The sequence below is a fragment of the Geotrypetes seraphini genome, chromosome 4 (assembly GCF_902459505.1).
Source record: "Geotrypetes seraphini chromosome 4, aGeoSer1.1, whole genome shotgun sequence".
In the NCBI taxonomy this organism is placed as follows: domain Eukaryota; kingdom Metazoa; phylum Chordata; class Amphibia; order Gymnophiona; family Dermophiidae; genus Geotrypetes; species Geotrypetes seraphini.
The window spans coordinates 29,872,197-29,898,539 of NC_047087.1; the positions used below are offsets into that span (position 1 = coordinate 29,872,197).

Here is a 26,343-nt window from a genome sequence, read left to right on the forward strand (position 1 = left end):
AGCATAAGGGGTTAGGGAGTTTCTCAGGCTGGCAAACTGTCTTCTCCTCTCCCTCTCTAATGCTCCTCCTATTCTTTCCTTTTCTGTTCTCTTCCTCCTTCACCATCCCCTCCTCTTTGTCCAATCTCTCTCTCTCTGCTTCTCTCCTCTCTGATTTTCTTCTTCTACCTTGCCTCTCCTCCACCCTCTGATGCTCGTCTCTCCTGATTCCCCCCTCTGGTGCTGGCCGACTCGTGGCTGGCACCCATTGGCTGCTGCGCACGAGACCTGCCAGCGGCCGGATGCAATGGGAAGCAGTCATCTGTTGGAGGCTGTAGTCGGGAGTCAGCGCCGTTAAAGCTGGTGGTTCTGCTTAGAAAGAACCACGCGCCTGTTTGAAAACTGTCACGCCGCTGGAGCCGGGAGGCGACAGAGAGCAACCGTTGCCAATCCAGCGCGTCTCTCCCCGTCTCCTCCCTGTGCGCGCATGCTCGCTCTCAGGCCTCCCCTCCCCACCCCACCATCCTAACTCATACCTGAGGCCGTCCACCACCAACACCACTTCCGCAGCTCGCTCGCGCTTCGATACCCCGTCCCCTCTGACGCGGGCCGCCTCGCTGGAAACAGGAAGTGTTTGGGGGGGAGGGCTAGATGCTGGATAATCGGGGGAAACAAGTGAGAGAGGGCAGTTAAGCGCAGTGCCTGCGCGGAAGGATGCAGCTCGGGCGAATTCGTTGTGTGAAACGAAGTCCGTTGTACGAATCAAGACAAGAAGTTCGTTGTGCACAGCGTTCGCTGTGCGAGGCGTTCGTTATGCGAGGCACCACTGTAATATTGTTTGGTTTTCTTGATTACATTGAAATAGGGAGGGGGTGGGGGGGTGAAAATAATTTTCATGTATTTGATTGAAAGATGTAAGTGCTATTTTTCAAATATTCTGTATGTATTCCTATATGTACTGTGTTAAGTTTGAAAATGAATGAAGATTTATTAAAAAAAACAAAAAACAGTTTAATGGAAGTGGGATTATTGCTTTCTTTCCCAAGTTTGACCCCGCATGTGTTACATCTGCAAGGTATTTGGGATACCCAGTCAATTTTGAAATGGGAAATCGCTTGGCTAGAGTGTTTTCAAAATATGCTTGTCCAGCTAAATATTTTCTGATTCATAATATAACTATTATTATGGCCTTTATCACCCTCATATTTCATATAGATTGCATTGTTATTAGCAGAGCAATATGCTGAACATTAATTTACACAGTAGAAAAGAAACGTGACAACAAGGTTCCTCATAGGAGGCTCTTGAAGATGCTCTGCAGCCTTAAGTTAGGACCCAAAGTTGTGAAATGGATGGAAAACTGGTTGACCAGCAGACAGCAGATGGCGGTGGTAAATGGAATTTACTCAGAAGGTAAAAGGGTAAGTAGTGGAGAACATCAGGGATCAGTTTTGGGACCAACATGAGAAGGAATCATGGGCATCGGAACAGGGAAGGTCGCTGGGGCCAAGGCCTCCCTAAGGATTAGCAGTTGTCATTTGGTTATGGATCTGGAGCACTCTTCAGTGCTAAACAGTGTAAACTAACTAAACTAAACTAAAACTTAGTTTTATAGGCCAGGTCATCAACCAAATGGAGCTCGACTCGGTTTACAGTAAGTGGAAACATAAACTTTCTCACAAAAGAGAAAAAGCCAAAGGAGATTCATGAATGCATGATTGCAGTTTATGGTGAGTCTGTCCCATCATCCTACAAAGTAAAATTTTGGAACAAGCAGTTTAAATGGGGTAGATATTTAATTGAAGATGACCCTCATACGAGACGTCCTGTGGAAGAAACTTCCACAGAAATGTGCAAGAAAGTCAAGGATTTAATTTTGTCAGACAAACAAACTAAAGTTTCCAGAATAGCTGAAGAAATGAGCATCTCAGCAGGTACAGTTTTGAAAATAATTCATGAAAAGATAGGCATGTCCAAGGTTAGTACAAGATAGGTTCCAAGAATGCCAACACCATGTCAGAAAGCCATAAGACTCCAGTGCTGTCAGGAAATACTCCATGAAGACTGAATGAATTTTTTTTAATCGTTTGGTGACTGGAGATGAGACTTGGGTCTATCAAGGAGATCCTGAGTCCAAAATGGAGTCAATGCAGTAGAAGCACAAGTCATCCCCCACCCCAAAAATGTTCAAGACAGAAAACTCTGCAGGCAAAGTCATGGCAACTGTCTTCTGGGATGATGAAGGATTTTTGCTTCTGGAGTTCGTGCCACATAAGACAACCATAACCGGGAAGAGTTATGCCAACACAATGATCACTTTGTGAGAGTCAATCGAGAAAAGATGAGGAAAACTCATTGCTGGCGTGTTGCTTCTTTATGACAATGCACCAGTGCACATGTCATGACAATCACAGGTTACCATCCGTGAATGTGGACTTCAACAGCTGAACCATCCACTCTACAGTCCTGACCTGGCTCCCCCAGATTATTTCCTGTTCTGAGTTTTGAAGAAATCTATCTGTGGACAGTGGTTTTCAAGTGTTGAAGACATGAAGGAAATTGTGATGTCCTGTTTTGAGGATCAATCAGAAGAATTTTTCTCAAAGGGGTTGAAACCATTTCAGGAAAAGTGGATGAAGTATATGGAGCTATCAAGGGACTATATTGAAAAATAAACCACAATTTTTTTTTTAAATGTCTTTCTTTCCTATTGAGGTAGATCAATTATTGAACACCCCTCATATGATTATTCATGTTTTTTTGTATTTCACCTTGGATAAAAGAATGCAATAATAAATCAGAAAAACTTAAATTTTTTGGAATACAAATGGTTATATGTTACTGCTCATATTTATAAATATATTTAATTACCGTACATAGTAGTACATTATGGCCCCGTTTCTATAAACAACACCTAAAAAATAGGTGCCGAGGATCACAGTGCTTAGCAGCTGTCAATCTTCATGTAGGCGCTGTTTACAGACTTGCATCTAATAGCATCTAATTTGGACTTAAGCACCTCTATTTATGGCAGGATTTCTTGGTCTAAAAACCGGCACTTAAGTTCAATTCACCCCCTCTTTTACAAAGGTGCGCTAAGCTTTTTAGCGTGTGCTAAATATTAGCACGCGCTAAACACTCTAAATGCTAATGCGTGCATGTTATCCTATTGACGCATTAGAGGTTAGCGTAGGCGTTGATTTAGCGTGCGCTAAATCCGTGCTACAATGCTTAGCGCGCCTTTGTAAAAAAGGGCCTAAGGTGCCTACTCATAAAACATACCCAAGGTCTACCTACGATCCACCCGTAACTATGCCCACATTCTGATATGCACCTCGGGCTAGGCACCTGACCAAAATCAGTAGGCGCCTACTGATTTTGGCACCTAAATAGCAATTCATTTTAATATAAGCCAATTATTGTGCCAATTAAGCTTATCACCACTGATTAATTTAATTAAATAATTAAGGGGTCCTTTTACTAAGGTACACTACCTGATTTAACGCACGCTAAAGATTAGGACATGTTAAATGCTAACGCGCTCATTATATTCTATAGGCGTGTAAGCATTTAGCGCGCCCTAAATTGGTTAGAGCGCCTTAGTAAAAGGACCCCTAAGTTAGGTGCCTAAATCAGCTAGGCGAGTCAATTTAGCTGCCTAAGTTTAGGTGTCTTTTATAATATCAGGCCTTATATGCTTCCCATTGTAATATTTAAGGTAATATTACACTGATGATTGCAACAATTTCTTTTTATCTGTTTTTGTGTCTGCTTTTGGTATCAGTGTATGGATGTCTGTTATGTTTTTAGATTATGTGACTTACCCCCTCTTTTACTAAGGCACGCTAGCCGTTTAAGCATGCGCTAAAGGCTAACGCGTTCATTAATGCAGATGGTACCTTTGAAACACCGAGCTGTGTTGCGTCTTGACTTGATTGGTTCAACATATGCAACTGAGTCCCTGACTTGATTGGTTCAACACAAATATTTCGTTATATATTTTCTTTAGATATACTGTTTAATAAAATCTCAAATGTGAACTATTGAAATTAGACCACATATATAAATATAATCTATCTCTAGCCTGCAATCATATACCTATTTGATTTGTGAAGTGCAGTTCATAGTTTATAATAAACATGAAGATGTGGACAATGATCAATGGAGGATTTTTACGGTCTCAGCTATGGAATCTAAAATGTTTTTTCATCTTGTTTATTACATCTTCATCTCTTGGGGCTTTATTTACATAAAGGTTTTCCAGTTAACACTTGTTAATTCTAACACAAAGGGCCTAATTAACACAAAGGGCCTAATTCTCAAAACGTCGTCCCGATTGTAGGCGGGGGTAGGCATCCTGCTGCCTTCTAATGGACCAATTGAGACGTACATTAAAAAAAAAAATTGATGTGGCAAACAACTACAATGTAGGTGTCATACTCATACAGAAGCGCTTAGACATGCCTATGGAAGCCTAATGCTAGCGTAGGCATGGCTTATAGTGGAAGTGAGCTTAAGCATCCATAGGTGTGCCTAGGCATGAGTCAAACACCTTAAATATAGGCCTGTAAAATGCTGGCCTGCATTTAAAGCATCTGTACAATAAATAGACACAATTCTGGACACGACGCGTACCGGTGATTGACCGTTTTGCAGGCGCCGTTTCCAGATTCAAGCCCACAGTTACTACAACATTTCAATAGCAATTGTAGGGAGCATTCTCAACATGTGAGGAAATTAAGTCATGCAAAATTAAGAATGCAGATAACCGCGTCTCTGGAAATGTAATTAACTCTTCCGTGTTATCATCTGCGTTAGCAGTTCGCACACTTTAACAATACCTGCATTAACTTCAAGACAAGCTCCACACAACTTTTCCTCTTTCCCACCCACTAACATAAAATTCTCTTTTAGATGTTTAATGGATGTGCTGTTAACGTAGCACTTTAAGTTGCTTTTTTTTTTCTTGCTCCATATTATAGAGTTTATATAAATTAAGGAGCCCTTTTACTAAGCTGCACTAAAAGGTGGCTTGTGCTATGACTAGCATATGGGTTTCCTGGGTGCTGAGGTCACTTTAGGCCTGATTCTCTTTAGGATGCCGATCATGTGTCAATCACGCATCAGCGTCCAAAAAAGAATTGCGTCTGTATCACTGAACCGACGCCTTAAATGTAGGCTAGCATTTTGAAGGTCTCATGCCTACAGAGATGTGTAGGGGTGCTTAAGCACGCCCAAGGACACTTCTGGGCAAAACCATGCCCATGCCCCGCCTTGGGCATGCTTAAGAATCCCTGCATGTCTATAAAGATGTGCAATGCACACCTACAATGTAGGTTCTTTTCCCATTAAAAAATAAAATGTTTCTCCCGATTGGCTGATAGACGGCTGTAGGACGCCTACCACTACCTACTATTGGGACGCACATTTGCAGAATCAGGCTCTTTTAGCACAGCTGCAAAATGGTCACATTTCCTATTTTCCCCTTTAATGGTCATGCACTAATTTCCTAAATAGATCATGGCTGGAATGGGACGATTCGTCATGACCAGTTCATCTTGGGATGTTTCATCGCTGCTGACCGCAATGAATTTCGAGAGGGGATGGGCACTGAAGAAGGAAAGCTGCGGCAAGGTGCCTTTCTGAGAGGGGACTGGGCACAGGGAGGAGAGAAGGAGGGTTAAACGTTGAGGGGGGTATGGAAAGGGACATCACATTTTTGGGAGGCATTGCCCACCCCCGAAATGCTGAATCGCACAGAACAGGAGGAGAGGGGGATGGTTGGTGCCTGCAATTTGGGGTGTGATTACCTGCAATTCCTGGGAGAGAAGTCGAGATGCAGGATTGGTGGTGGGCGACCTCAGGGGGAGACATGCTGGACAAGGGACAGTGGAAAAGAGAGCTATAGATGACCGGGATCGTGCATCGCAGCCGATTCAGTGCTGGAATGGCCATGCTGAAGCGTCAATGCTGAATCGGCCCAATAAATCATCCTAGACCCAAACATGGCCATTAACGAGGGAACCCTTATCGACACCTATATTCTAGGTGGTATGGGTTCCCATGCTAACCATTCACTAATTGGTTAGTATGTGACAGTCCAGCTGTGCTGACTAGTGCTAGCACGCTTGCTCTTTGCCCCCAAACATGCACCCATTTTTGAAAGTATTTTATAGCACATAGGAAGCATACTGTACACCAGTCTGAAAACTACCCTGGTATGCCTGAGATTGCTCCGTGGTAGTGCTTTTTAGCAAGTGGTAAGCACACATTTGTGCTTACTGCAGTTTAGTAAAAGGGCCTCAGAATACCTAACACTGTTTAGTAATTAATGACCTTAGTGATTCTGAGATTCTTACTATTTTATTTTCCATATTATTATGGAAACATTATTTGATATTATAAAGAAGTAAATAATGATAGTAAAACCAAATATATTAGAACATGCACTAATCATAGTACTCACTCATAGCAAACTTTGGAGGGTTATCATTAACGTCAGTCAGTGTAACAGTTACTGTTGTGGTCCCAGAGAGACCACCCATGTGTCCTCCCATATCCTTAGCTTGGATGACCACAAGGTATTCTTCCCTGGCTTCTCGATCCATGTTTGAAAGTGCCGTCTTTATGATAGCTAAAAAAGAAAAAGAAAAACTCAACTTATTGGGAGAAGGAACTCAAATTTATCAGTGATCATCTATAAGGAAAGAGTTTTTAAAAAGCAGTAAAGTTAATCTAAGGCCCTCTTTTACAAAGGTACGCTAAGTGTTTTAGCACGTGCTAAATCAACGCATGCGCTAACTGCTAATGCGTCCATAGGATAACATGCACACGTTAGCATTTAGCGTGTGATTAGCGTGTGCTAATATTTAATGCGTGCTAAAAAGCATAGAGCACCTTAGTAAAAGAGGGGGTAACTGACATGTAATGTAGCCATCACCAATACACCAATGCCACCTCTGCAATGAGAATTTTTGTAAAGGAAAAGGCTAAAGTGTCAATACCCAAAATGAGTTAACCAGGTTGGAGACGCTAATAATAATAATACTAAATGGCAAGCTTATTAAACACCTCTACCATGAGTTCAGTATAATTTATAAGAAAGCCAGTGGGGATGTTCAGCAGCACTTGTCCTCTCTGATAGCTGTGGCACCATCTGGGTAGTACTGGAATGGTAGGGATGGTTGACAGTGACAAAATTCAGCCCACTATCCAGTTAGCTAATCAGTTAGCAGACTGAATATTGGGTGGAACCATTAATTTTGAAGATGTGGCCTGAAGCCACCCCCCTCCTCCCCAAGAACCTGGATATTCCTAAAGGTATCCCTGATTATCTGGGTAGTATGAGTAGAAGTAATCTCCACTTACTCCTGTCTATTCCTGCTCCAGGTTCAAAATGGATGCCTCAGCCTCTAGTGAAAGTCTCATTATACTAGTGATGGTACTTAAAGACTATTGCTAGAGGTGGCTGTAGCCCTTTTGAACCCAGAGTAAGCAAAGGCAGGATCCAGTGAGGATTGTTCCTATCTAGAATTCTCTAGATGCCTTCAGTAGGCCCAGGGGAAACCAAGAGGGATAATTGGAAAGGAGGAATGGTTTTAGGACAGTGAACTTGAGGTATATCTTCAGGAGAGGGTGTGATCTTTGGGATCTTTGGAAGGGGGCCTGAGTTAAAGGGTTGGGTTTTGGAAGGGTAGATGATCTTGGGGAGTGGCAGATTCGCAAAACTAACCCACCCAATATTCAGTTTACCATCCAATAAGCTAATTGAGAAACAGACTGAATATCACATTCACCTGGTTAATGGCCAGGACGTGAGCAAAGTCCAGATAATCGATTCTTGTGCCTGGGCATGACCCAGTGCTGAATATCAGGACTCATTTCAACCTTTTATGGTCAGTTTAAAAAGAAGTTGATTACCACGTATCTATTTCATTTATTTGCCCATCCTCCCAGAGAAGCCCAGAATGGGTTACATGTTTACATGCATATTTTTTAGTTCAAAAATGTTATTGATTTTAACAAAAAATAAGAGTACATGAGAAATTATATAGTCATGATACAACCTGATGCAGTAACAATAAAACAATCAAATAGTGAACAAATGCTTCTAATTCTATACAACAGGTTGATCAATAACCATCAATAACCATGCTGTGCAGGGGACAGTGGAAAAGAGAGCCATAGATGACCAGGACCATGCATCGCAGCCGATTCAGTGCTGGAATGGCCATGCTGAAGTGTCAATGCTGAATCGGCCGCAATAAATCATCCTAGACCCAAACATGGCCATTAACGCGGGAACCCTTATCGACACCTATTTTCTAGGTGGTATGGGTTCTGAGCAAGGGTCATTGACGCCATTTGTGAAAGCTTCAGGTTTGAAAATAATTATACATGCAAAATGACACCAGCGCAAGGTTTTAAAATTATAACCAAGATTTATTGAATTATTGTTTCTATTTTTCCATTATTAGATCAAAAGAACAGCATAATTGCTTACGTTGCGCTCATGGGAGATCATCATCGTGGCCAAAGGCTGGCCTTCTCACAATGGTCTCGTTTTACTAGCTCCAAAATTCCTATTATATGCTGTTGGCTTTTCGTGACATCATCATCATAATCAACCAATAACAATCCTATGGGTGGTCTTAAAGTTGGACAAAGAAACATTCCTCCATGTTTAAAAGTTATACAAAGTTTTCAGAAAATTACTTTTGATTTCTGAATTAACATTATAACATTCAAGAGAATCTATAATTATTAACATGGTGCTGAGAAATTCTCAGCCCTAAAGGAAAAAACTCTTCCTAAGCTGACAGGTTCAAATTGCACAGCCTTACACAGAAACCTTACTCTGGAGGAAGGGGGGCAAATCCCCCTTTCCTCTTCCTGAAGCGTAGGCTTCCAATGCCCCCCCCCCCCTTCCTATGCTGGAGACTGAAGCAACAGTCTCTGACTCTAATTACTCCCAGATGTTGCCGCAGGATTTTCCTTAGTGTTTCTGCAGGTTTAAAATATATAAAATATTAGAATTTAAGTACACACCATTCTTTCACGTATCTTTCATACATCATTCATTCGTTCGGGGCCCCTTTCACACACAACACAATATATTACATTCATACTTAATACACGTTATATCTCAGTTTGGAATATGGAGTCTAATATGCTCTTCCTAACTGGCCTAAGCACATCTGTTATCAATTAGAACCACGAGGCTAAAGGCGGGAAGCTGAACAAAGAACCAGAGAGGACAAAGAACAGCAGGGAACCAAGATGGAGTTCTTAATATCTCTATGCATGTATTTTACGCTTTACCTAATTTCCTCTATGATCTGGCTTAATAGCAAAGTACATAAAGAGAATATTATTATTCTTTTTCTTAATATTTATCTATAGTGTGTTTTTCTGGCCTTGGCTACATCTATATTCAGATTTTTATTCACCTGTTTTTCCGTACGCTTCTATTTGGGCGCGGTCCTTAACTAACACAGATGTTTGTCTAACTAGAATTACCCAGAATCATACGAAAAACTGGCCTTTTGTAGAAAAACTTCACAAAAAAAATACTGCACTATCATGGTCTGACATCCATTCCCATTTCCGTCCCATAACCAGCCACGAGCCACTACTCAAACCCCTCTTGAATATTACTGAATTTATGAAGTAATATTCATAATTGAGCTCGTGGTCTTATCTCTGGCACTGGGGTTTACTTTGGGTACGGTTCCAGTATGTGTCTGTGCAAGTATATTCTTTTAATGCCAATTAGATAGCAAAAGCCAGAAAAATGTACTACCTAGGCCTGCAAAGGCAGGTGCCTAGAAGATCTTACCCAAAGCTTACTTGAATTCTCTAGTGAGAATGCAAGCAAATCCCATCCACTGTTCCCATGCTAACCATTCACTAATTGGTTAGTATTTGACAGTCTTTCCTCATTCCTCAGCAGGAGAGAGTAAGCACGACGGGAAAAAAGAAAAAGAAAAGGTGTGTTGGGTATACTTCAAGCATAGAACACAGAAGAGTACCAATCAGTCCATTCCACTCTATTCCATGGTATTCATGGAATTATGAGTCAGTTACTAAAGCTCTCTTTTACTAAGGTGCGCTAACCGATTAGCGCACGTTAAACGCTAACGCTTGCATGTTAGTCTATGGACGTGTTAGCGTTTAGCGCACGCTAATCGGTTAGCGCACCTTAGTAAAAGAGGGGGTAAATGTCACAAAATAAAGTGACTGGACTCCAAACTTTAAGATGAGTGTGAAGAGTTATGTTTTTCAGTGATGACACTTTCATATTTAGCAGTTAAACACGGTGTATTCCACCTGAAATGTATTCTACTTTAGAGAGATCTTTCCAGCAATGTAGAATATTCTTAATGGCTACAGTATGTATATTAGAATGTTAAGCAATCTGGAGTTATATTTTTGCAGGGATTTTATAAGGCCATGATGACCTCAGATAATAATTTTCAGTTGTAAGGGTTCTTGTCTATCTAATATGGAATAAATGGTTTTCCATACTTTATCCCAATATAAGATTAGTTGATTGCAGTGATACAACATATGTGATAAAGAGCTTTCTTGAGTTCCACAAGACCAGCATAGATTAGATGATCCCTTTGAGATTTTCGTGATTTTGGTTGGAGTCCAATACGTTCTATGTAAGAGAAAATATATGGATTGGAAGTTATTGGTCGATCTAATTGACCTAAACATGTTAATCTAAACTTCCTGACATATACATTAAGAATTTACATACATAAGAGTTGGGTGTTTATAGGTTAACATACATAATGATAGTTAGCATTTACAAGTTTGTGCACATAATAAGAGATAACAGCCGCAACATGGGTGTTGGGTCTCTTATTAGCAATTTCTTATGAATACAGTATCAGGTTTAATAGTTTCTCATTAAGCACATAGTTGTGTGAACTATTTGTGATAGCAAAATGGTTTTGACAGGTTTCCACAGATGAAGGACTTTGGTTCACAGCTTAGAATGTATGGAGGGTCAGATCCGTATTGGTTTACAGGTTGGAATAGTCTATATGATCATACTGGAAAGAAATGGGTTTTATTGCTTTCCTGAAGTTAAGTAGTTTAGTTGTTGATATGATAGCAGGTTGAATTTCATTCCATAATTTAGGAAGGAAACTGGAGTATGTGTATTTTCTAATTGAAGGGTTCATGCTGGTAGAGATCGGTTTGGGATAAACCATATTTTTTGCTCCATAAGACGCACCTGACCATAAGACGCACCCTAGATTTAGAGCAGGAAAACAAGAAAAAAACCATTCTGAACCAAATTGTGCATTAATATATACCAGGCTCTGCACTCAGCCCCCCTCACTCCCTGCCAGGCTCTGCACCCAATCCCACACTCCTTGCCAAGCTCTGCACCCTGCCCCCCTCCCTGCCAGGCTCTGCACCCTGTTCCTTTCATTTTTCAAATACACACAACAGATATAAATTCTCAAAAATGGACACATTTTGATCACTAAATTGAAAATAAAATCATTTTTCTACCTTTGTTGATTGGTGTTTTCATGGGTCTCCTTCCTTCCTTCCATTCTTCACTCAGGCCCAACAATTGTCCCTTTCTATTCCCTCCCTCCCATGTCCCAAGTTCATGCCCCCTCCCCCTCACTGCCTTCCAACCTTTGTCCTTCATCCTCCCTCCCTTCCTGCAATGCCGAAGCCTGCCTACCCGCCACCGATTCCTCCTCCTCTGTCCCTGAACCTCCGTCGCTCACCACAACTCCAGGAAGGGAAGGGCCAGCGTGCAGCGATTGCACGTCACCGGCCCACAAGCCCACTTACCGTGCTTTTAAAAAAGGCTGTAAAACTGGTTCCAGCTGGTTTAGCATACTAGTATTTTACTGCCTGATTATCAAAATGGCTCACTGTGGTCTTTTTTTAAGCTTCCTAGCAGCCTCCAACTCTGCCATGCAGTACAACAAGGTGATTACTATTAAAATGGCAGTGAAATGAGCTCATTAATATTTAAATTAGCACTTCAGGTGATTCTCTATCATCGCAGGTCATTCTCCAAGAGAAGCATAGGCTTTTAACAACCAAAAATTGCCAGCTGGTTTGGGGGTTCCGGTACTGTGAAAAGCATGCCTCAGGTGTGTGTTTCTAGTTGTGACTCATGATAAAAAATCTAAAAAAAACTATTCACATAAATTATAATGATGGGAAAAAATCTCAAAAGCACGAGTCTTGAGCGTGTGTATTAAAGGTGTGTCTTATATGTACTTTTTTGAAGCTGACGATTACTCCATCCCTTCCTTCCCCTCCATTCAATAGTGCTGGCACACCTATGATTGAGACAACATAGCGTTGCTGGTAGCTCTCTGCTCCTCCTCTTTCCAAGCCTCTTTCCGTGGACCGTTCTGCGTAGGTGCCAATCGCTATCACCAGTGTCCGATCTCATATCAATTTTGTGACCCTGCACAAACCTCATTTGCATGTGCGTTTCTTCGAGAATAACTCATCTTTTTTTTTTTTTTTTTTAATCGTTACATATACAACTGCTACAGCGACCCGTCGGATTTGACCAGCGATATTAGAGAATCCAGCCCTAAATCCATAAAGTAAAGCCTGCCAATCACAGCTGTTTAAACAAAGCTGGCAGTGACCACTCAGCAGCCTCAACACAGCTGGCCAGCCCTGCGTCGCATCGAAGCTTACAGAACCACCGTGACCGTGGCAAAGACACAAGAGAAGGAGCTCTGCGCAAACTAATACTGGCTCCCTTCCTGACAGGCAAAATTAAGCTACTGGAGCACCTGCTTCAGGAAAGCTGCCATGTCAACAGAGGCAGCAGAGTAGCCCACCAGTGGATGAAGTAAAGCATTTTGCACTAACTCTTCTTGCAGAGACAAACTCTTCCTCCCCAGCAACTCTGCAGGTGCTCCCTCCTACACACACACACACAAACACACACATTCCCACAAACAAATGTACAGAAGGAATGAGAGGTGTTCAGCCTCATTTATACTGCCCCAGCTAAATCTGGGGCCTGCCTTTTTCACCAATAAAACTCATATAATTCTGTAATTAGCATGTTGTACAATTAAAGAGTGATAGACATGAGTCATTAGAAATATGGAAACATTGGAGGAGTGCTATAGGCACCAACTGATATTTTAGCTTTCTTATCATTTTTTGGCGGGGGTGGGGGTGGGGGTTGCTGTGCTAGTGCCAAAAATATATTAACATTTCATTTTTTTTGGTCCCTACAATCTACTCTGGTAGATCATTTCCTGTACCTACTACTTTGTGCGTGTAGAAACATTTGCTGTAGGATATAGAAATTTAACTTCTGAAATCTCATTTGATAAGATTTTTTTTTAATGCTGTTCCTGCATCATTTTCAAGGCATCTTCTTTTTTTTTTTTTGCACTCTCTCTTTTCCTGATTATATCTTTTCTGAGACAAGTTCTCCAAAACTGGATGCAACATTCAGCACAGTTACTTACCGTAACAGGTGTTATCCAGGGACAGCAGGCAGATATTCGTAACGCATGGGTGACGTCACCGACGGAGCCCCGGTACGGACACTTTTAACTAGAAAGTTCTAGTTGGCCGCACCATGCATGCGCGAGTGCCTTCCCGCCCGACGGAGGAGTGCGTGGTCCCCAGTTAAGATAAGCCAGCTAAGAAGCCAACCCGGGGAGGTGGGTGGGACGTAAGAATATCTGCCTGCTGTCCCTGGATAACACCTGTTACGGTAAGTAACTGTGATTTATCCCAGGACAAGCAGGCAGCATATTCTTAACGCATGGGTGACCTCTAAGCGAACAGAGAGGGAAGGAGGGATGGTTGGCCATTAGGAAAATAAATTATGTAACACAGATTGGCCGAAGTGTCCATCCCGTCTGGAGAAGGTATCCAAACAGTAGTGAGTAGTGAACGTGTGAACTGAGGACCAAGTGGCAGCCTTGCAGATTTCCTCGATGGGCGTGGAACGGAGGAAAGCCACAGAAGCAGCCATAGCTCTGACCCTGTGGGCCGTGACAGCACCTTCCAGTGAGAGACCGGCCCGAGCATAACAGAACGCAATGCAGGCAGCAAGCCAGTTGGAAAGCGTCCGTTTAGAGACAGGACGACCTAGACGGTTAGGGTCGAAGGTCAGAAAGAGCTGAGGGGACGAGCGGTGAGCCCTGGTACGGTCAAGGTAGTATGCAAGGGCACGCTTACAGTCCAGCGTGTGCAACGCCTTTTCCCCAGGATGAGAATGAGGCTTAGGGAAAAAGACAGGCAACATAATGGACTGGTTGAGGTGGAAGTCCGAGACCACCTTGGGAAGGAATTTAGGATGGGTGCGCAGAACCACCTTGTCATGGTGAAAAACAGTGAAAGGTGGGTCGGCAACCAGTGCATGCAGCTCACTAACCCTTCTGGCAGAGGTGATGGCAATGAGGAAAGCACCTTCCATGTAAGAAATTTGAGCGAATTTGTGGCAAGAGGCTCAAAAGGAGGTTTCATGAGGGCGGATAAAACCACATTCAGGTCCCAGACGACTGGAGGAGGCTTCAGAGGTGGTTTGACATTGAAGAGGCCTCTCATGAATCGGGAAACCAGGGGATGAGCCGTGAGAGGTTTTCTGAGGATAGGCACATGAAACGCAGTGATGGCACTGAGGTGGACTCTGATTGAGGTAGACTTGAGGCCAGCATCGGACAGAGAGAGCAAATAGTCTAGTACAGTTTCCACCGCCAATGAGGTGGGATCGTGGTGATGTAGTAGACACCAAGAGGAGAACCGGGTCCACTTCTGATGGTAACATTGGAGGGTGGCCGGTTTCCTGGAGGCATTCAAAATACGACGGACAGGCTGAGACAGATTGTCTGGAGAGGTCAGCCCGAGAGAAACCAAGCTGTCAGGTGGAGCGAGGACAGATTGGGATGCAGTAGAGACTGATGCTGCTGTGTAAGTAGAGTAGGAAACACAGGGAAAGGAATGGGCTCTCTGGAGCTGAGCTGGAGCAGGAGGGAGAACCAGTGTTGGCGAGGCCACCGAGGGGCGATGAGAATCATGGTGGCTCTGTCCCTGCGGAGTTTGAATAACGTCCGCAACATCAAAGGCAGTGGAGGAAAGGCATAGAGGAACCGATCCGTCCAGTTGAGCAGGAATGCATCCGGGGCCAGACGATGAGGAGAGAAGAGTCTGGAACAGAAAAGGGGCAGCTGATGGTTGTGAGGAGCTGCAAAGAGGTCCACCTGAGGAGTGCCCCACCGAGCGAAGATGGAGCGGAGTGTGGGAGGATCCAGAGTCCACTCGTGGGGTTGAAGTATGCGGCTGAGATTGTCGACCAGGGAGTTCTGTTCGCCCTGGATATAGACAGCCTTGAGGAAGAGACTGTGGGCCGTGGCCCAGGTCCAGATGCGGATGGCCTCCTGAGAGAGGAGGGGAGATCCGGTGCCGCCTTGCTTGTTTATGTAGTACATGGCGACTTGGTTGTCTGTGCACAGGAGAAGAACCTGAGGGTAGAGAAGGTGCTGGAAGGCCTTGAGAGCATAGAACATGGCCCTGAGTTCCAGGAAATTGATGTGATGTTGACGCTTCTGATGGGTCCAGAGGCCCTGGGTGCGGAGATCTCCCAGGTGAGCTCCCCATGCATAGGGGGAGGCATCTGTGGTTATGATCATGGAGTGAGGGGGTAGATGAAAGAGTAGACCCCTGGAAAGATTGGAGGAGTTCAACCACCATTGAAGAGATTGCTGAAGAGACGATGTCACAGAGATGGGATGAGAAAGAGGATCCGTAGTCTGTGACCATTGGTTGGCTAGAGTCCACTGAGGTGTCCTGAGGTGGAGTCGTGCCAGAGGAAGCACATGGACCGTCGAGGCCATGTGGCCCAGGAGGACCATCATCTGCCGAGCTGGAATGGAGTGATGAAGGAGCACCTGACGGCAGAGGTGGAGCAGGGTCCGTTGGCGGTCGGAGGGGAGAAACGCCCTCATCAGAGTGGTGTCGAGAACGGCTCCAATGAACTGAAGTCGCTGTGTGGGAAGCAGATGCGACTTGGGGTAGTTGATCTCAAACCCCAGGAGATGGAGGAAGGAGATGGTGTGCTGAGTGGCTTGTAGCACAAGTGGAGACGTAGGTGCTTCCACCAACCAATCGTCCAAGTAGGGGAACACCTGGAGGTGGTGAGACCTGAGAAAGGCCGCCACCACAACAAGGCACTTGGTGAACACCCTGGGCGATGATGCGAGGCCAAAGGGTAGCACTTTGTACTGATAGTGACGGTGCTGTATCTGAAATCGGAGGTAGCGACGTGAAGTCAGATGGATTGGAATGTGAGTGTAGGCCTCTTTGAGGTCTAGGGAACATAGCCAGTCGTGTTGAGAGAGAAGAGGGTAAAGCGTGGCAAGGGTGAGCATTCTGAACTTTTCCTTGACCAGACACTTGTTGAGGTCCCAGAGATCGAGGATGGGACGGAGGTCTCCTGTCTTCTTGGGAACCAGGAAGTAGCGGGAGTAGAATCCCTGACCCCTTTGGTCTGAGGGTACCTCTTCGATGGCGTTGAGAAGAAGGAGGGAGTAGACCTCTCTCAGGAGGAGGGAGGATTGGGAGGAGTGGAAAGCAGACTCTTTGGGAGGACTGTCTGGTGGAAGAGTCTGAAAGTTGAGAGAGTAGCCGTGGCGAATGATGTTGAGGACCCACTGGTCTGATGTGATGACCTCTCAACGGCTGAGAAAAAGTTGGAGGCGTCCTCCGATAGGCTGAGGAAAAGGCAATGATGGTGGGAGACTGGCCATGCCCTGGAGAAAAGAGTCAAAAGGGTTGAGATGGTTTTGACGGAGGGAGAGGCTTGGCAGGTTGGTGAGAGTGGGAGCGAGCCTGAGTTTGATGCTGGTGACGAGGTCGGCGAGGTTGCTGTTGTGGCGGGTTGAGAGGTCTGGCCGAGAACCTGCGCTGGTAGGAGGACTGCTGTCTATAGGGGCGAGTAGGCGGAGTCTTCTTTTTAGGTTTCACCAGAGTATCCCACCTGGTCTCATGTGCCGAGAGTTTCTGGGTTGTTGAGTCCAGGGACTCCCCGAAGAGTTCATCACCAAGACAAGGTGCGTTAGCCAGGCGGTCTTGATGGTTGATGTCGAGGTCAGAAACCCTCAGCCAGGCCAGACGCCGCATGGCAACAGCCATGGCAGATGCTCGAGAGGTCAGCTCAAACGAGTCATAAATGGAGCGTACCATGAATTTCCGGAGTTGGAGCAGACTGGAAATTTGCTGTTGGAAGAGGGGGACCTTACGTTCAGGGATGTATTTTTATAAGGAGGAGAGTTATTGCACCAGATGCTTCATGTAGAAGGAGAAGTGAAAGGTGTAATTATTTGCCCTGTTGGCCAGCATCGCATTCTGGAAAAGGCGCTTGCCAAACTTATCCATAGTTTTCCCCTCTCTGCCAGAAGGGGTGGAGGCATAGACACTGGAGCCCTGAGTTTTCTTTAAGGTGGACTCCACCAGGAGAGATTCATGGGGCAATTTAGGCTTGTCAAACCCTGGGATCGGGATGACCCGGTACAAGCTATCCAGTTTGCGAGGGGCCCCGGGGACAGTGAGGGGGTTCTCCCAGTTTTTATAAAAAGTTTCCCGTAGGATGTCGTGGACGGGCAACTTAAGGAATTCCTTGGGAGGTTGCTCAAAGTCTAGGACATCGAGAAAAGCCTGGGACGTTTTAGAGTTGGACTCTAAGGGAATGGAAAGTGCCGTTGACATCTCCCTGAGGAATTTGGTGAAAGAGGACTGTTCGGGTTTTGAACCGGTATCAGCCACCGAGGGTTCCTCGTCTGTCGACGAAGCGTCTTCCTCGGTACCGGGCGGGGATTCTTCCCATAAGTCCGGGTCCCTGATGTCACGGTGCGCACGGCGGGACGTCGGTGTGGAGGGCTCGGCATGGCGGGTCTTGGAGAGAGATTTGCCGGAGCGTACCGAGGCGGTACCGGGAGAGGAAGACCGGTGCCGTTCTGGGTACCGGGAAGGGTCGGTATTAGAGCGGGTCTGCACCGTAGGTTGGGAACGGTGTGGTTCAGCCGAGAGCACTGGCATGGAAGTGTTAAGCGGTACCGAGGGGGTCAACACCGCTGGGATCGGGCGAGGCTCGGACCGGTCCGGTACCGGAAGGTGTGGGGCCAACATCGCCGGCAACAGGTGCTGGAGTTGCTGCTGCAGCTGCTCTTACAATTGGGCTTGGAGTATGGCCGCGATGCGGTCGTCCAGTGGAGGCACCGGTACCGCTTTTTTCTTTTTCGGTACCATAGGTACCGCTCCACGCTCCGGCGTTGAGGAGGCCGATGACGAGGCACTCACCGATATCGGAGCGGAGCGTTTGCGGGGTCTGCACGGTGCCGGGAGGACCGGAGTCGCAGCCGTGGCAGGAGGGCGCTCAAGGGAAGTGGAAGGGAAAATAGAGAAAAAAAATGAAAAATTACGCGAGCGGGAAGGCAGAAACTGATTTTTCCACCGCCGTTGAAAACACATGCGTCTTCTTCGCTCCGCGGAAACGAAGAAACTGTGGACCATGCACTCCTCCGTTGGCCGGGAAGGCACTCGCGCATGCGCGGTGCAGCCAACTAGAACTTTCTAGTTAAAAGTGTCCGTACCGGGGCTCCGTCGGTGACATCACCCATGCGTTAAGAATATGCTGCCTGCTTGTCCTGGGATAATAGGAGATATCTCACCAAGTCTTGTGTGGAGGAATTATCTCCACTCTTCTGCTATATAATTTTCCCCATTCGATCTAGCATTGCTTTGACTCTGGCTACTGCCCTCACTACCTTGAGATCATCAGACATGATCACTTGACTAAGAAACTCTGAGGCATTTTACCTTAGTACAAAAAAATAATTATTTTATCTTTATTTAGCAATTATCCATTTAAGTCATTTTATTGAACGAATAAGCTAAGCTGGAACACAGAGAATACTTTCAATAGACTTTCCTCGCAAGCTCTCAATATTTTAATGGCTGTTCAACCTTTAGGGCACTATCTATACAGCACTGTACATGCATATTTTATCTTTATTAAGTCTATTTCTATACAGCCTGTGGAGTTTGCAGGCCTGCAAATACATTATGGAACAGAGAAGTAGCCTAGTGGTTAGAGCATCCGGGATAACAACCAAGCAAGCCCAGTTCAAGTTTTGCTATTGCTCCTTGTGATCTTGGAAAAAACACTTAGGGATAAATTCTATACATGGTACCTAAAATATTGGCACCAAAATAAAAAAGCGCTATTCTATAAACCATGCTTAGAGTTAGACATGATTTATAGAATAGCGCTTACCACTGTTCCCTCTAAGCTGAGCAGGAGTCCTCCACCAACAGTCCTGCCAGTAGTTGGTGCTGTTTTACTAGCATGTTTTCAATGACAAGGGATAGGCAACTCTGCAGGACTCCAGGAAAATGTCTGTTTCTAGAGACTGAAAACACAGTATTGAGGTACTGGCAGCAATGCAATTAGAGGACTCTTGTTCATCTTAGAGAGACCAATCGTGCTTATGGCCAGGAACCACGCCTAACTTTAGGTGTGGCCATGGATCAAATTCCTGTACCTAAATTTAGGTGTGGAGATTGACCCCTCAATTCCTTTACGTTGGAATACTACCAGATCCTGTTATTTGAGAATTTTAACAACATATAAATTATTGTTTCCCTCTTTTAGAGGACTCAAATCCGCTGGGAAGCTTAGTCAATCTATGGCGTTTAAACTGGTAGAAATTTTGAATAGACTTCCTGACTCTGTCAGATTGATAGGTCATCTACAACAATTCTGGAAAGATTTAAAAACCTGGCTGTTCACACAATATCTTAAAGGTTTACCTACTGAAGTGTCGCAGTAATGGTATATTTCATTCTTTCAGTTATTCAATTTTAGATCTTAATTTTAACTATTAGAGTTTTTACTGGAAATGATGCATTAATAACATTCTCTTTTTTAGGCTTACATTTTATGTTCATTCTGATCTTAATCATTTGTGAACTGAGTCGAGCTCCTTCGGGAGATGACCCGGTTTATAAATGAAGATTAGATTAGATAACGTAAAAGGAATGCCACCAATCCTTCCATGACTCTCTTTTTTTTTTTACTTGCTTGTCAAATTTAGATACAGATTCTGTGCCTACATTTACATGAATAACTTTGAATTAATTCTAATTAGTATCAATAATTGCTTGTTAAAATGCCAATTATTGGCGCTAGTTTGTTATTCAATTAAATTACATGTGCAAATTGAGTAGGGTCCCAAATTTACACATGCAATTTTCAACACTTTTTATAAAATTAGGGAGTAACCCTCCATTGCTTCAGGTATAGACTTAGGGCCCTCTTACTAATTTTCATTAATCACTAACAGACATTTACTGGAACAAAACATAGCCTAGCATAGGACCCACTAACATTCTGTTCAATAATATCAAGAAATGGCTTTGAACCTTCACTTTAGAGTGCTTCAACAATCTTTCAAAAAATACTCTAAGATAACTTCTTCTCATTTACTCTCCTTCATATCACATTTATCAGTCATATTAGCCGATTTGTCATAGACCTCAGAACCACCACTCCTCCATCCATATAATATATTTCACTGGGGAGCTTACTGTGCCAATCCTCACTGGTCAACAGCTTTTTATATTTATATGACTTTCCACGTAAAGTTCTCAATTTACTATACTTATTTTAATCTTTAAATTTTAGTTTTTAATTAAAACTTTCACTTATCTTATAGTAGTGTATCTTTCTCTATCTCTTTTTTATTTAGCGTTTTGTGGTTGGACATTCTGTGGCATGTCAGTGACAGAAAATTGGCTAATCACCCAGTATGTACCCATTATTGTCATGCTAGCTGGTTAGCAAACCCATACTGCAGGAGTCCTTAATACCTCCTAAACAGAAAGCGGTAAGTGTTCCCATAGTAAATTTTTAAATGGCTATACTTTAAAGATTAGACTTGTCCACACACTCATTTCCTCAGTGGTCAATTACAGATGTGAAAGCTGGACACTACGGAAACAAGACAGAAAGAAGATTGACTCATTTGAGCTTTGGTGCTGGAGAAGGATTTCATGCTTGCCATGGACCACCAGAAGAACTAACAAATCAATTCTGGAAGAGACCAAACCGGCTACGCCCTTCAAAGTCCAAATGATGAAGTTACGACTGTCTTATTTTAGTCACGCTGTCAGAAGAGAACGATCATTGGAGAAGGACATGAGGGGCTCCTTTTACGAAACCGCTCAAGTGGCTTTATCGCACGCACATTTTGAACGTGCGCTAACCCCCTCGCTAGCCGAAAAACTACCGCCTGCTCATGAGGAGACGGTAGCGGCTAGCGCGGCCGGCAAATTAGCACGCATTATTTCACGCGTTAAACCGCTAATGCGGCTTCGTAAAAGGAGCCCTAGGTTTGTGTGCTGACTAGAGCTCATTATACAGCTACAGCTTTACTGTACAGTCTTTGTAGGTTTCCTCACTCTGAAGTCTCCTCAGGCTTTGTTCTGAAAGCAAGAACTCCTCTGAGTTATATTGGCAGTTGTAGAGGGTCCTATTCAGTTAACCCTTACTTCTGTAATCTTAGTGTTACCAGCCAGACTATATTTCTTGAACAGCTTTCTTTAATAACATGGCTTCAAAGCCGAATCTTCTCACTCTACCAGCTTTCCCTATCCAAAAAGGGAACTGGGAGTATGTCTACACCTTATGGAAATAATACTGTTCTCCAGACTTAGATACAAAACTAAGCCGCGTTAGATTGTTAGACATAAAGGGTGAAAACATGCTAAACTCAGGTTCTCATACAGCCATGCGGTCTGCAAAAAAAATATCAACTGTTCTCTCTCAGACTGAACAAGAAGGGTGGCAGGCTTAAGCTCTGTAGTTGCAGCCTAGCTCTCTGGGAGAAGCAAAGACTTCTGGAGATTTAAGTCCGTAGAGCACACATTACTCATACATCTTAGCATAAACACTTATACTAGTCATACAACAAAAATGAGTAAATGCCCGCAAAAAAATGGTTTGGGAAGATCGAGAGAACCAGGCAAAGAGGGTGACCTGCAATTGAAAACAAGCATGGGGATGACGCTGGAGGACCTTACCAGACTAACACAAAACCGATCTCTTTTTAGATCTGTAACTCATCAAGTCACTAGGACTCGAGCACGAGTCGATGGCACCTAACTAACTACACTTCTCCCTTATCATTCGTGGGGGATACGGGCAGAGCCGGACCGCAAATGCTGAAAAACCGCGATTATCCGGCTCTGACCCACCCCCACCTCCCTGCCGCCTTCCCGGCCTTACCTGGTGGTCTAGAGGGCTTTCGGGGCAGGAGTGATCTTCCTACGCTCCTGCCCCGTACAGATCACCATCAGGAAATGGCTGTAGGGAGTTCCCGACGTAGTCTCGAGAGACTACGGGAACTCCCAGCAGCCATTTCCTCATGGCGATCTGCACGGGGCAGGAGCGTAGAAAGATCACTCCTGCCCCGAAAGCCCTCTAGACCACCAGGTAAGGCCGGGAAGGTGGCAGGGAGGAAAAAAAGATGGATTTTTTTTTTTTACATTAAGACTGTTTTTTTTATTTTCCCCCTCCCCAGAAAAAATTGCGATGATATGAAACCGCGAGTGCAGGAACCGCAAATGGGGAGGGGGAAGTGTATACTCTAATGTCACCCCTAGCACACAGTCATTAATGAAACAAATAGAACAAAACCCTTTTTGACAGCCGTAACTGAAGTGGGCTTAGAAAACAAAAAAGGCCCACCTAAGGACACCATTTCCGAGTGCAACTTACTCCCTCTTTTACAAAGGTGCGCTATGCTTTTTAGCCTGCGCTAAATATTATCACGTGCTACACATGCGCTAAATGCTAACATGTGCATGTTATCCTATGGACGCGTTAGCGGTTAGCGCACACATTAATTCAGCACAGGCTAAATCCGCGCTAAAACGCTTAGCGTGCCTTTGTAAAAGAGGGCCTTAGTTTTTTTAATTTATTAGGTATTTATATACCACCTATCAAGGTTATCTACGTGGTTCACAAACAGGCACTCAAGAATTTTCCCAGTTTGTCACGGTGGGCTCACAATCGATCAAATGTACCTGCCCAGGGTCACAAGAAGCAGCACAGGATTTGAGGATGCAACCTCAGGGTGCTGAGTCTGTAGCTCTAACCATTAGGCCACTCCTTTCTTCCACTAGGCCTCTGAGGGCAGACAGATTCCTAGAAAACCTGAATGTAATTCGCCTGGCTACTACTGAAAACAGTATTGCTAGATCCAAATAAAATTAATTGCATTCACGGGTTGGCATTTCCATTTTCAAAGTATAAATCTACATGGAGTTTCCTTTTCAAATTATGTCTCGGAGAGATATATTTATTTATTGGGATTTATTGGACATCTTCTTAAAGAAATCCACCCAAGACGGTGTACAGGAGGTACAGTTTAACATATACATTAATGTACAATTTTGTTAACAGCAGTAAAAATGACCAAATATAAACATTAATACAATAAGGGGGAAATTTGTCAAGCAGCGTTACAGCTTTAACCCTTTCAGGACCATAAGGATCGTAGGCCAATTTTTGTGGTTTTGACGACATTTTTATGGTAAAAAGGGCTTGCAGATACCAAAAAATTGATTTTTTTTGTGAAATATCATTATTTTTATTTAAAAAAATCACACTTCTGGCTTATGGACAGTGTGGCAAGTGAATCTTCTCGTCAATCTGGCAACGACGCTAATGAATGAATGTCGGAACCAGTTTGTTTACATAAAGGCAGTATCATATGGAATCCGTACATATCAAATTTAGAACTGTAGACTATCCCAAGCAAAATTTATAGGATTTTAAAGTTATGGGACAAATATGTCCCTTGGTCCTGAAAGGGTTAAGTTGCAGAAAATGGTCCTTACTATGACTTAAAAAGTCCTAATGCTGCTGTTCCAAAAATAGTGTGGCAAAGTTTTGCATTTCATTACTATGTGATACAGTATAACCCCGCAAATTTGCGGTTCCGACTTCGCGGACTCAGTCGTTCACGGGTTTTTCCGTGTGTGTTTTTAAACTACAATGAATCCAGAGAAAGTCCCGGGGCTTACAGGAGACACAGACTAACAGCCAATTACAGACCGAAAAGTGTGCCAAAATTCTTTCCGGCTCAGTTTTTGAGAGGTTGGCGGTTGCTAACGGATGAGGAAATGAGAAATGCCAACCTCCCCCCCCCCTCCCAGTACTGGTCTGCAGCCCTCTCCCATCTCCGATCCCCGCACCCAATACAGCACAGTGTTCACGGTTTTTCAAAATTCGTGGGTGCTCAAGGAAAAATGCTTGAGTATCTGATTGTAAAAAACGCTTAGATAACCTTGATAGAAACATAGAAACATAGAAACATGACGGCAGAAAAGGGCCACAGCCCATCAAGTCTGCCCACTCTATTGACCCACCCCATTGAGTGCTAGTGACCCAGTTCCTTAACTTGACCCTCGTAGGGATCCCACGTGTATGTCCCATTTATTCTTAAAATCAAGCACGCTGGTGGCCTTGATCACCTGCACCGGAAGTTTGTTCCAGTGATCTACCACCCTTTCCGTGAAGAAATACTTCCTTGTGTCACCACTAAATTTCCCCCCTCTGAGTTTGAGGGGGTGCCCCCTTGTGACCGAGGGTCCCTTGGGAAAGAATATATCGTTTTCCATCTCGACGCGACCAGTGACGTACTTAAATGTCTCAATCATGTCGCCCCGTTCTCTGCGCTCCTCCAGGGTATAGAGCTGCAGTTTGCCCAGTCTTTCTTCGTATGAGAGACCCTTGAGTCCGGCGACCATCCTGGTGGCCATCCGCTGGACCGATTCAGCTCGAAGCACATCTTTCCGGTAATGTGGCCTCCAGAATTGCACACAGTATTCCAGATGAGGTCTCACCATGGTTCTGTAGAGTGGCATTATGACTTCAGGTTTGCGGCTGACAAAGCTTCGATTGATACATCCCATCATTTGCCTTGCCTTAGATGAGGCCTTCTCTACTTGTTTAGCAGCTTTCATGTCTGCACTGATGATTACCCCCAAGTCCCGTTCCTCTGACGTCCTAGCTAGCGTTTCTCCATTCAAGGAGTATGTTCTGCATGGATTTCCGCTGCCGAGATGCATGACCTTACATTTATTAGCGTTGAAGCCCAGCTGCCATGTCGAGGACCAGTTTTCCAGCGTGATCAGATCCTGCGTCATATTGTCCTTGAGGTTGCTTTCACTTACTATGTTACACAGTTTGGCATCATCGGCAAACAGTGATACTTTACCCTGAAGCCCCCGGGTTAGGTCTCTTATGAATATGTTAAAAAGGGATGGTCCCAGGACTGAGCCCTGCGGCACTCCGCTAGTCACCTCCGAAGTCTCAGAGAGGGTGCCGTTGACCACCACCCTCTGAAGTCTTCCACTCAGCCAATCATTGACCCATGCAGTTAGTTTCTCACCCAACCCCATTGATTTCATCTTGTTTAATAGTCTACGGTGTGGGACACTGTCGAAAGCTTTACTGAAATCCAGGTATACTATGTCCAGAGCCTCTCCTGAGTCTAGTTTTCCTGTCACCCAATCAAAGAAGCTTATAAGATTAGATTGGCATGACCTGCCTCTTGTGAATCCATGTTGACAGGGATCCCTTAGATTCCCTTCATCCAATATCGAGTCTAATTTACCTTTGAGTAGAGTTTCCATGAGTTTACACACTATTGATGTGAGACTCACAGGTCTGTAGTTCGCTGCCTCTGCTCTGCAACCCTTTTTGTGCAGAGGAACGACGTTTGCTGTTTTCCAGTCCAGGGGTACTCTCCCTGTACTTAGGGAGAGATTGAAGAGCATGGCTAACGGTTTTGCCAGAACATCGCCTAGTTCCCTGAGCACTCTTGGATGCAACTCGTCCGGTCCCATGGCTTTGTTCACCTTGAGTCCTGACAGTTCTCTGTAAACATCAGCTGGTGTGAACTCAAAATTCTGAAATGGGTCTTCCTTGCTTTGCATTGCTTCCAGCTGTGGCCCGTGTCCTGGTGCCTCGCAGGTAAAGACCGAGCAGAAGTAATCATTCAGTAGTTTGGCTTTTTCAGAATCTGTTTCCACATAATTCCCGTCTGGCGTTCTAAGGCGTACTATCCCGTTTGCGTTCTTTTTCCTGTCACTAATGTACCTGAAGAATGATTTGTCCCCTTTCTTGATGTTCTTCGCTAGAGTTTCTTCCCTTCGAAGTTTGGCCTCCCTAACTGCCGTTTTGACCGCTGCAGACTTTGTCCTGTATTCAATGTTTGCTTCTTTTTCCCCGGTGCGTTTGTATGAGAGAAATGCTCTTTTCTTCTC

General features: G+C 44.3%; 1 protein-coding gene across 1 annotated transcript in view; it reads right to left on the reverse strand.

Moving 5' to 3' along the window:
• Positions 1-26,343, reverse strand: part of LOC117359637 (cadherin-8) — a 469,702-nt gene that overhangs the window by 240,130 nt on the left and 203,229 nt on the right. The window contains exon 4 of the mRNA XM_033942802.1: positions 6,446-6,613. Within this exon, the coding sequence (XP_033798693.1) occupies positions 6,446-6,613 (168 nt within the window). The remainder of the gene's footprint in view (positions 1-6,445; positions 6,614-26,343) is intronic.